The sequence below is a fragment of the Stomoxys calcitrans genome, chromosome 1 (assembly GCF_963082655.1).
Source record: "Stomoxys calcitrans chromosome 1, idStoCalc2.1, whole genome shotgun sequence".
Classification (NCBI taxonomy): domain Eukaryota; kingdom Metazoa; phylum Arthropoda; class Insecta; order Diptera; family Muscidae; genus Stomoxys; species Stomoxys calcitrans.
The window spans coordinates 46,564,052-46,575,688 of NC_081552.1; the positions used below are offsets into that span (position 1 = coordinate 46,564,052).

At 40.8% G+C, this 11,637-nt stretch overlaps 1 protein-coding gene across 1 annotated transcript; it reads right to left on the bottom strand.

Annotated features, from left to right (window-relative positions):
- Positions 1-10,365: 10,365 nt before the first annotated feature.
- On the bottom strand, positions 10,366-10,878 carry LOC106095198 (uncharacterized). The gene is made up of 2 exons (XM_059364971.1): positions 10,588-10,878; positions 10,366-10,530 (listed from the first exon to the last, which is right to left on the bottom strand). Exons 1-2 carry the CDS (start codon positions 10,876-10,878, stop codon positions 10,366-10,368), a joined length of 456 nt encoding a protein of 151 aa, XP_059220954.1.
- Positions 10,879-11,637: the final 759 nt, after the last annotated feature.

Below are 11,637 nucleotides of genomic sequence, written 5' to 3' on the forward strand. Positions count from 1 at the left end.
GCTAACCTCTGCGCCATGGTGGCCTCACCCCCTATTATATGGTGGTGGGTATTAATATGACAAACTTTTCGAGGAAAAGAAAATTCGGAAAAATCGATTTTGGGATTTCTCCAATCAATATTTACCATGTATTCGTCATGTGAGAAGCACATCGCGGAGTGCTATTTCTGCAGGCTTTTGGTCGGTGCTGGATTTGAAAATAGCCCCAGACTCTGGTTCGATTTTCCAACACTACCTCTATCATCAGTCAGTTTTGGTGAGGTGTAATCGGTGCATGGAGTGGGTGCATTTCCGATCTTACATCAATACGGAAGTATAGTCGAGGCAAGATTGAGGAAATTGTAGACTATATGATTCGGAAGAACATATAGGTTGCAGCGATTCAGGAGAAAAAGCTGACCAAAGCTGTGATTGGCATTCGTGGTACACCACTCTGTGCAGGATATCATATCCCTGCGCCTGCGCCTAGTAACCTCTACATGAAATGTATGGGGATAGCATTCAGGTCCGGCACTGCCGATATGGAGCTGTACAATCTCTACATACAGCTAATGGCCAAGATTACAGTCCCGGTATTATCGACCAACTGTCTGGCCATAATCGCTTGGTTCTAGGAGACTTTAATGGCCATCACATTGGTTCACGTACCGAGAAGCGTTGTACATATTATAGATTAAAATTCCTGAGAAAAGGTTAATAAATGAGGCTTTTGTGAACGTAAGACCCTAAAAAGGCAGATCCGACTAGATGGCAGTTATATCCAAATAAGGTCTAATGTAGACCATGATCGGTTTGGATATCGGGTGTCCTACTGCAACTCACTGTTCTGAAATTCAGTAAAATCGGGTAATAAATGCAGCTTATATGAGCTTAAGACACTAAATCGGCAGATCGGTCTATATGGCAACGATATCCAAATATGCTCAGATCTCGACCATACTTGGTTCGCTTTCGGGTAGCCCAATTCAACTTACTGTTCAGAGAAATCGAGTGGAAAGTGCGGCTTTTATGGTCTTTATCGGTCTATAGGCAGATATGTTCAATTGTGGTCCGCTCTCGACCATACTCTGATCTGCTATCGTATACCCTACTACTATGCTACTACTAGCCCGATCTGGACCATATTCGAATTAGATATCGGGGGCCCTATAACAACCCTCTGTTCAAAATTTCAGCGAAATCGAGAGTACACCAATCGCCGCTTTAGTGAGCTACCGCCCCCTCAAATACGCTAGATCCTGAGAGGAAATTCCGAGACATAATTAACGCATCAGCCGCTGGCTTTATTTCAGCCGGTCGAATACCCCAAGTGCGGTCCCACATCCCGACCCAGGCAGTGTACATACAAGTGTAATGGGATTCGTTGCACTAACACAACAGGCCTCACTAGAAATAAACAGGGTAGTCAAGGAGCATAAGCGGAATATGTGGGTGGAACACTTAAAGCAATGCAAGATGTGGTCTACTGTTAAGTTAAACTCAAACCCCGGAAGAAAGGATGACAGGACCTTCAGTCACTTTTGGCCACGTAACTGTGACTGACCAGAAGAGATGTGCAATGTTATTCAACCGTCAATTTATTGTACATCCCTAGAATGATAGGGCTAGGGAGAGGCCATCCGTCATATCCATGGCCTTCAAGCCGATGGGCAGCCATCACAATTGATCGTGGACGAAGTTACGAATGTCATCCGTGGCACCAATTCATCCAAAGCGCTGAACTCCGACTTAATCTCAACACTGATGCTGAAGAATTTGGATCTACCTGGAGTTGAGTAACTTACAACTGTCCACAACCTATGTTTGAACTCTATACTAGTTTCCGATGTCTGGAAGATGGGCAGAGAAATTCCGCTACTGAAGCCAGGAAAGGATCAGAGTTTGAGGATTCTTACAGACTGATCTCCCTTCTCTCACCAGTAGCCATGACGCTATAAGCACTACTCCTCTCGAAGACTTGTTGGAGAATTTCTATTCGCCGGGCTTCAGCTTGGATTTCGAAGACTGCATAGCAAAACAACTGCTTCGCATGTCTCCACCGCACATTTGGCGTGGCTTCAATCAGTCCAGGCCAAGTTACAGGAGGTTCTTGTAGCACTGGAGCTACCAAAAGTATCACCAGTCCTTAGCGGAATTAAGGGACTAAAAGTTGAAACCCCGTATAGTCAACAGGGAGTTCCCCAACGCGGGATGGTATCCCCGGCTCTATTTAAACATTTAACCTCTACAAATCCTCTATTCCGCTCTCCCCATACGGCATGCAGATAGCATCAGCAATCATTCGCTCAGAAAGCCAAGAAATTAAATGAATTCTCAAGAACAATGTTTGTGCGTAGTTTGTTGAGGGCCAATCATTACAAAATATTTGGTGTTGTGTCGTAGATTTTTTGTTTAACAATATTTTTTGATATTTATGAACGAAACTGGTATGTTGTTTGTTGAAAAATGTCCACTGCCTACCAACAATCCGCACTATGCAATTATGGGCATACACCTAAGCCATAATTCGACTTGTTGTGCGCTCTAAATACTATTAAGTAACATCGAAAAAGAAAATGTAAGTCAGGAATTCCATGATACTTATAAAATTATTTATTGTTTTCCACAACACGCCCCTAAGTTGGTTCATGTCTGGTATTGAGTCCCCACCTAAGTACCGGTGTTTGTTAGCCGCATAAGCCGGGCAATAATATAGGAAATGCTCCAACAACTCATCATCTCTCCCACATACTTTACACATGCTATCACTTACCGCACAGATTTTGCATAAGTGAGCTCGCAGTCCTATGTGACCCGTTATGACACCGAAAGCTATACTGACCTCCTCCTTAATTTTTTTTCTCACACTCCAAGATTGTTCGTGACCTTACCGTCCTGGTTGTTATTGCCCTGATGGCACACATTGTGCGGTAACACCACACCACCTCACTCATTCTGAGATCGCTCTGATCTCTGCTTGCAGGATGATCTTATTATGGTCAGGCAGTCTAAAACAGATCTCAGTCCTTGGATTCTAAATGTCGACTCACAAGCCCACTCTGTCCTCTAGCTTTCATCCATCCGTGTAATATGATCTTCCAGATGGCAATATTAGGGCAGCAGTGCCTCATACTCGACCTCAATCCATCCGGGTTTCTCATCGTCGCCTCGATTAAACCGCGATGGTATGACCTGCTCCTATCCTCTATCCATTCTCCCATCGCCTTAAGTCGCGGCAGTGGTTGCCTCACATCTTATCTGCATGTCTGTGGGTCGGGTATCTAGAATAGTCTCCAGTGCCCTAGAAAGCGTGGTCCTCATCGATCCGCCAAGGCAATATGTTCTCAGAACTCATTGTATGGTCCTTACACTTTTTCTTCATAGCAGACCATCAAACTACTGAGACGTAAATAAGTATTGGTCTAATCACGCTTCTGTGGAGCCAGTGGACTTTGTTTGTTTGTTTGTTTGTTTGTTTGTTTGTTTGTTTGTTTGTTTGTTTGTTTGTTTGTTTGTTTGTTTGTTTGTTTGTTTGTTTGTTTGTTTGTTTGTTTGTTTGTTTGTTTGTTTGTTTGTTTGTTTGCTTGTTTGTTTGTTTGTTTGTTTGTTTGTTTGTTTGTTTGTTTGTTTGTTTGTTTGTTTGTTTGTTTGTTTGTTTGTTTGTTTGTTTGTTTGTTTGTTTCTTTGTTTGTTTGTTTGTTTGTTTGTTTGTTTGTTTGTTCCTTATAGACTCAGAAATGGCTGAAACGATTTTCTTGAAATTTTCATAGATGGTACATAATGATCCCTTGGTGAAAATAGGCTACTACATTATCACAAACGCCAGATCTCGGAGATGGGTGGTGCGATTTAAGCGCAATTTTGTGTGCTCTTATATAGTACCCTAAAAATAAAAATTTCGTATCCAAATTTCGGATGGGGTACCTAGGGGGGCTGCCCCGCCCTAAAACCTACCAAACATATATTTAGACCAATCACGACAATATGGGACTCAAATGAAAGGTATTTAGGAAAAGAAAACGTATCTGATATCCAATTGTCGGACAAAGTGCTAAGGGGACCACCCCAATCCCCAAAACACCCCTAAATCACACATATTTTCCGACCATAGCAATATGGGACACAAATGAAAGGTAGAATCTGATATCCAAATGTGGGACCAAGTGCTTGGGGGCCCGCTTCTCATCAAAAACGTCCTCCAAAAGGGACATATTTACGACCATAGCAATATGGGGCTCAAATGAAAGGTCTTTGGGAGTAACGCACGAATTTGATATCAATATTCGGGAAAAGTGTCTATGGAGACACCCCACCCCCACAACACCACCCAAATGGGAAATATTTGCTGACAGTTGCAATATGAGGGTCAATAAGGACAACTCACTGAGTGGCCGCCCATCCCCCAAAACACCCCCCAAGCCGGTCATGTTTGCCGACTATGGAAAGATGGGGCTCAAATTAATGGTATTTGGGAGTAGACCACTGAACTGATATCAACATTAGCGGACGTCCCACCACCATAACAACCCCCAAACGTATTTGCTCACCAAGACAATTTGGGTCTTAAAGAGAGTGAAACTAAATATTCATAATTTTTAGGGCCAAACCTCCAAACCCCAAAGTGGACATATTTGCTGACTTTTGCAATAAGGAGTTTAAACGAGATTAGAAAATGAATTTGATACTCAATTTTGAGGTAATATGGGGTTCAAATAAATGATATATAGATATATGAGAATGGAGCACGTTGCTGATATACTCTCCGGTCTTAGTGTTTGGGGGACCACCCCAATCGCCAAAACACCCCTAAATCGGGCATATTTGCCGACCATGTCCATTTGGAGCTTAAATGAAAGGTATTGGGAGATAGAGCACAAAATTGATACCTATTTTCGGGACCAATTTTCTGGGGGTCTATCCCTTCGCAAAATACCTCACTAACAGCAATTTTTTAGTGACCATCGCAATATGGGACTCAAATAAATGTATTTGGGAGTAGAATACGAATTTGATATCCAAATGTAGGACCATATATTTAGGACATCACCCCTTTCTCAAAACACCCCCAAAGGGAAAACATTTTTCGACCATGCCAATATGTGTCTCAAATGAAAGGTATTTGAGATTAGAAAACGAATTTAATAACCTATTTTGGGGCCATGTGTTTGGGGGACGCCTCATCCTCCTCTCAACTCCTCTTAAGCCAATGGCAATATGGGGTTTAAATAAATGGTATTTGAGAGAAGAGCACGATGCGGATATTTCTTCAGGGCCAAGTGTCTGGGGCCACCTCACCCCCGAAAACACCACTAAATCAGACATCATGAGAATATCGGGCTGAAATGAAGTATTTTAAGAATGGAGTACTCCTTACATCCAAACTTAAATTCGTAGACCAATAAAGATCATGTGGGATTCAGATAAAGGCATTTATATTGTTAAATTGTTAGTCAAGTTAGCATGGTATTTCACTAAAAGATCTTTAATTGTCGAAAATTCTGCATAGCTGGCTCGTATCTTCGAAGTATCATAACAGCGTAGCAGACGGGTTCAAGTCCCTCCTCAGTCTGCTTCCGTAATAAGTGATTTATAGCGGTCATCGAAAGGAGTGGCGGCAAAATGCCTCCCTGTGGCGTGCCTTTGGCCAGTTTCTCCCTTCTATTTGTCATTGGACACACAATTTATCCACCTGTACCTTTGCATATGGTTTATCCAGTCTCTAAGGACCCGGTCCAACCGGTACTGGCCTAAGGATTGGATCAATGCGTCGGTCCGCACATTGTTAAAAGCCCCCCGATGTAAATGCATACCGCCAGTGTGTTCGTTTTGGCATCGAAGGATTCTTCTATTTTATGCACAACCTCGTCTCCACCGACCTCCCCTTGACATAGGCATGCTGTTTGTATGTGAGCAGTTCACTGGATTCCTACTTTTTATTATGGTATCGACAATTCGTTCCATGGTTAGAAAGGACGTTAGGTTAATAGGTCTGTAGGTCTTTGGAGTCGCATAACTTGCCTTGTCGGACTTGGGTATAAATACCACCCATGCCACCTGCCAGCCTTTCGGAGTTTATGAAATTCTTAGGCACGCTGTAAAAATAGTGGCAAGATTGATTACGATCTTTATCTATCCTAGTTTTCCGAATCTTGAGAAACTCGTTGTTGGTTCCATTGTCGTGTCTCTGTTCGTTAGACTGTGTTGAGTGTCTCGTCCCTGCAATGCCTGATGTCTTTGTATTAGGATCATTGCCTCTCCTTATCTTCTAAAAATTTAAAGAGTCGGTTATTGTCTCGTCGTCGGCCGCCTGTTCTTTAGGCGGTATTGAGTGTCCTGCTATTGCACTGCCGGATGGCTCCACATGAGGATATTTGGTCATCCTAGTCTTCCAAATGTTGAAAAAGACGGCCTTGGTCTCATAGTACGCCATGCCTTCAGTCTTAGCCAAACTTGTCACGGGAATAATGCCCACCACAAGAAGAGTTCCTTCTCCTTTTTGATGGTATCAGTACATTCTGCTGACCCAAAGTGCAGCGTTAAGATGTTCCCTCTTTACCCACAGCTTATTATCCGTATGAGTAGACCCCCTTCAAAGTTCAACACTTGCTCTAAAACCCATTCGTTTACCTGGCATAAGAAAATGGCACCTTATCTTTCTCAGCATCCATCTTCCACTTCCAAGATGGATGTGGCATCTTTTTGGTAGTCACTGCCCTCCATGAAGACTCAGGGGCCGCGCGCGCTTCCTTCGTTTCTGTTCCGACTTTGTCTCCCTCCGCAGGACATTGTCTGGAGTGTCCATTGCGAGAGGGCTGGCTTGGTCTTCCCAGAGTACTTGAATGGGACGAGCTCTTTTTCTTTTTCAACATCTTAGCAGTGTTATGCTTTTCAGGAGATCTGAATCGCTTCCGTAGAAATGCTTGGAATGTCAGTTCTATACGTTAAGCATCCTGCACTTTCACCTGATTGCGCTGCATGTGCATACTCCTCTGTCTTTTTCGGTGTGCCCGGTCTGCTTGTGAGCTTAGCAAAGCCCTGGCTCACTTCTGCTATCATCCCGCTGTCCTAATCTCTCGGATTGCTTTCTCGGTCTGCTTGTGAGCTTAGCAAAGCCCTCGCTTACTTCTGCCATCATCCCGCTGTCCTCATCTCTCGATTCGGCTGTGATGACTGTTTTATTGACACTGTCGCTGTCTGAATATGAATGAACGAACACCACCTTTATTTATATGGTTTATCGGCCTCTTCCTCATTTGTTAGCCTGGAAAATGGTTGTGCGCTTGAAGTTTTACTCTCGACTAAAGGTGCCAAGAGGGGCGGACAACATGCTACGGTCTGATACCACCACCGTAGTTGTGGGTCTTTCGAGTCCATTTGTAGGCTTTAAATTCCTCGTACTATATAGAGAAAAGCGCTTGCAGTGGCTCTAAAAGTGAAAATCGGGCGATATATATATATTTATATGGCAGGTATATCTAAATTTGCACCGGTTTCTATGAAATTCACCTAAAATATTAAAAGTAAAGACAAAATCCTTTCTGCTAAAGAGAATCGGTTAACAAATAAGAAATTTATTCCAATATTTCTCAAAATCGGACGAACATATATATGAGAGCTATATCTAAATCTGAACCGATTTTGACCAAACTTTATGGATGTTGTGGAAATTTTGGCAATATTGGTAAATAAAGGGGATTGCAGTGGCACTAGGAGTGATAATCGGGTGACATATATATCTCATATATAACAAGTAAAAGCGTGCTAAGTTCGGCCGGGCAGAATCTTATATACCCTCCACCATGGATCGCATTTGTCGAGTTCTTTTCCCGGCATCTCTTCTTAGGCAAAAAAAAAGGATATAAGAAAAGATTTGCTCTGCTTTTAGAGCGATATCAAGATATGGTCCGGTTTGGACCACAATTAAATTATATGTTGGAGACCTGTGTAAAATGTCAGCCAATTCGAATAAGAATTGCGCCCTTTGTGGGCTCAAGAAGTAAAATAGAGAGATCGATTTATATGGGAGCTGTATCGGCCAATAGACCGATTCAGACCATAATAAACAGGTACATTAATGACCATAAGAGAATCCGTCGTACAAAATTTCAGGCAAATCGGATAATAATTGCGACCTCTAGAGGCTCAAGAAGTCAAGATCCCAGATTGGTTTACATGGCAGCTATATCAGGTTATGAACCGACTTGTACTTTATTTGACAAAGTTGTTGAAAGTAACAATAAAAAACGTCTTGCGAAATTTCAGCCAAATCGGATAGAAATTGAGCCCTCTAGATGCTCAAGAAGTCAAGTCCCCAGATCTGTTTATATGACAGCTATATCAGGTTATGAACCGATTTGAACCATATTTGGCACAGTTGTTGGATATTATAACAAAATACTACGTGCCGAAATTCATTCAAATTGGATAAGAATTGCGCCCTCTAGAGGCTCAAGAAGTCAAGACCCAAGATCGGTTTATATGACAGCTACATAAGTTTATGGACCGATTTGAACCATACATGGCACAGTTGTTGGATTCATAACGAAACACGTCGTGCAAAATTTCATTCCAATTGGATAAAAATTTCGAACTCTAGAGCCTCAAGAAATCAAGACCCCAGATCGGTTTATATGGCAGCTATATCAGGTTATGAACCGATTTGAACCATACTTGGCACAGTTGTTGGATATCATAACGAAACACGTCGTGCAAAATTCCATTCCAATCGGATAAGAATTGCGCACTCTAGAGGCTCAAGAAGTCAAGACCCAAGATCGGTTTATATGGCAGCTATATCAGGTTATACACCGATTAGAACCATATTTGGCACAGTTTTTGGATATCATAACGAAACACGTCGTGCAAAATTTCATCCCAATCGGATAAGAATTGCGCACTCTAGAGGCTCAAGAAATCAAGACCCAAGATCGGTTTATATGGCAGCTATATCAAAACATTTACCGATATGGCCCATTTACAATACCAACTGACCTACACTAATAAGAAGTATTTGTGCAAAATTTCAAGCGGCTAGCTTTACTCCTTCGGAAGTTAGCGTGCTTTCGACAGACAGACGGACGGACGGACATGGCTAGATCGACATAAAATGTCATGACGATCAAGAATATATATATACTTTATGGGGTCTCAGACGAATATTTTGAGTAGTTACAAACAGAATGACGAAATTAGTATACCCCCATCTTATGGTGGAGGGTATAAATAAAGTAAAATTGGGAAATCGGTTTATAGGGGAGCTATATCAGGCTAAAGACCGATTCAGATCATATATGACACACATGTTGAAGGTCATGGAAAAAGACATTGTACAAATTTTCACTTAGCACAGTTGATGGAAATCATAACAAAACACCTCATGCAAAATTTCAGCGAAATCGGATAAGAATTGGGCTCTCTAGTCAATAAGTCTAGGGGCTCAAGAAGTCAATATCCAAGATCGGTTTATATGGCAGCTATATCAAAAGATGGACCGATATGGCCCATTTACAAGCTCGACCGACCTACGCCAATTAGAATTATTTTTCAAGTGGCTAGCTTTACTCCTTCGAAAGTTAGCGTCCTTTCGACAGACGGACGGACGGCCAGAAGAACAACTAAAATTGTTGAGCATCAAGTGCTTTCACATTTAAATGAAGTTTATTGAATTTTTCTTGCAGTAATTTTTTCTGTGTCCACATCTGCATAAGGTGTATAATGAGCTGTATGTTATAGTCAAAAGAGAACAGATTTCGGCCATCAAGTGTCCCAAAATACTTGGTGTCACATTTGTCAGCTCCTACACATTCTGCGCACATGCCACTTCAATTTCCATTTAGGTCAGAAATATGGGTTGCCCAAAAAGTAGTTGCGGAAACGCAAACGCAAAAACGATTTCGTCCAAAACTTAGAACAGCGAGTTTTATTAGGCCCATTGACATTTAAACAGAATATGGTCCAGATCAGACCATATTTGGATAAAGTTGTCATATGAACCGATCTGGCTGCTATGGCTGCCGCTCAAGTTTGGTACAGAGAGTTGGACTGAACCCACAGGTTTGCGAACCACATATGGTCAATATCGGACTACATTTTCACAAGGCTGTCATACCCACAGATCGATATGAGGTCTCAAGCCCATGTCTCGCATCCCAAGTGCATTACTTGCCTAAATTCGTTAATATTTGAAGCGGTGAGTTGCACTAGGTAAAAATATAAGACCCATATCAGATCATATTTAGGTATACCTTCTATATAGACCCAACTGCCAATTTAGGGTTTTAGGTTCATAATAGCCGCATTTCTTGCTCGAATTAGCTGATTCTTACAACAATGGGTTGCAATAGACCTTTCCAAAATTCAAGACCATGCTTGTTACACATCCCTCTTTTATTTGGTTTTCAAAGCAACAAATACAGAGCTATTGTATAAAATATTTTTGTCGCCATCAGACAGACGAAGATAACCCAAACCATGAACGCCATAAAATCCTTTCAACAAAAATTTCGGAAGACTGTTTTGATCAAATTTAAAGTTGCGCACATAATATAGGCCCTAAAAATTAAAACATAAAAACTTTATAGAGAATTATAAAAATTTTTTAGAAAATACATTAACCTCTTTGAAAGGACAGCTGCGAGGAAAATTTCCATATTTTGAGACATTGTCCAACCAAGTCTTGAGCAATGGATTATTGGCTTGGGTCAGTATATCACAAACATTAAAGTCAAATGAAAGAATTTTATTATATTCGCCACTTTGACGCATTTTCATTTCGATCATTAATTGTAACCACAAGTTTTCGGTAATGGGTTTCAGCATTATAACATCGATATCGGCTGTAGTGTTGTCATTGTAGAATTTCAGTGTATAATTCCAAATATATTCCTGGTTGTAATCCATTGAGATGTTTTGGACTTGTAGGAATTTTTTCTGTTTGAAATATGACACGTACAGGGTTAAGACCTATTCTAGCGTTTTTTTTTTTTTAAGAAACTACCTTTTGGGAGCTGGAAATCTTAGAAATTGTCAAAAAGATTACCAGAAATATTAAAATCTTTTCAAATTTGAACATTTCTTTTATAACGACGTTATTTCTTGTACACACTTCCATTCTTCAGTACTTTGTTTGCAGAATTACCTGAATTTTTTCCAATAAAAAATTGTGGGACTCTTAAATCTGTAATTATTGGCTTTAATTGCGTAAAAACCGATTGTATCAAAAACAATAACATGACGATAATGACAATTTAACCACCAATAAACCAGTTATCTTCTTATTAAAATTTTTGTTTTTTTGGAAAATAAGTCAAGCAGAATAGCGTAATTTATAAAACAACATGAAGATGAAAACCAGTAAGGAAAGGCTAAAGCCAGGCGCAGCCTACTAAACAATAACCTACACCACCCTAACTACTACTTTTAATAAATAGAATGGAACCATTGTTTATATTTTGTATACCTACTGATATATCGAATAGAACAGCAAGATGTTTTTACAATAATACCTGGCTTCTGCAGTTTTAAAAGCGAATATCGGCAAAAAAAAAGTAAAAAGGCATTAAGTTCGGCCGGGCCGAACTTTGGATACCCACCACCTTTCATCAAAATTCGGTGAAAATTTCATATCTTATGTCCCATATCAATTATATCAAAATATGT

What these genes read in the sequence shown, in the direction of transcription:
- LOC106095198 (XM_059364971.1), bottom strand. Translation starts at nt 10,878, where the DNA reads ATGGATTACAACCAGGAATATATTTGGAATTATACACTGAAATTCTAC. An exon ending in GTCCTTTCAAAGAGGTTAAT is followed by an intron (nt 10,531 to 10,587) that starts GTATTTTCTAAA and finishes TTTAATTTTTAG; the next exon opens with GGCCTATATTATGTGCGCAA.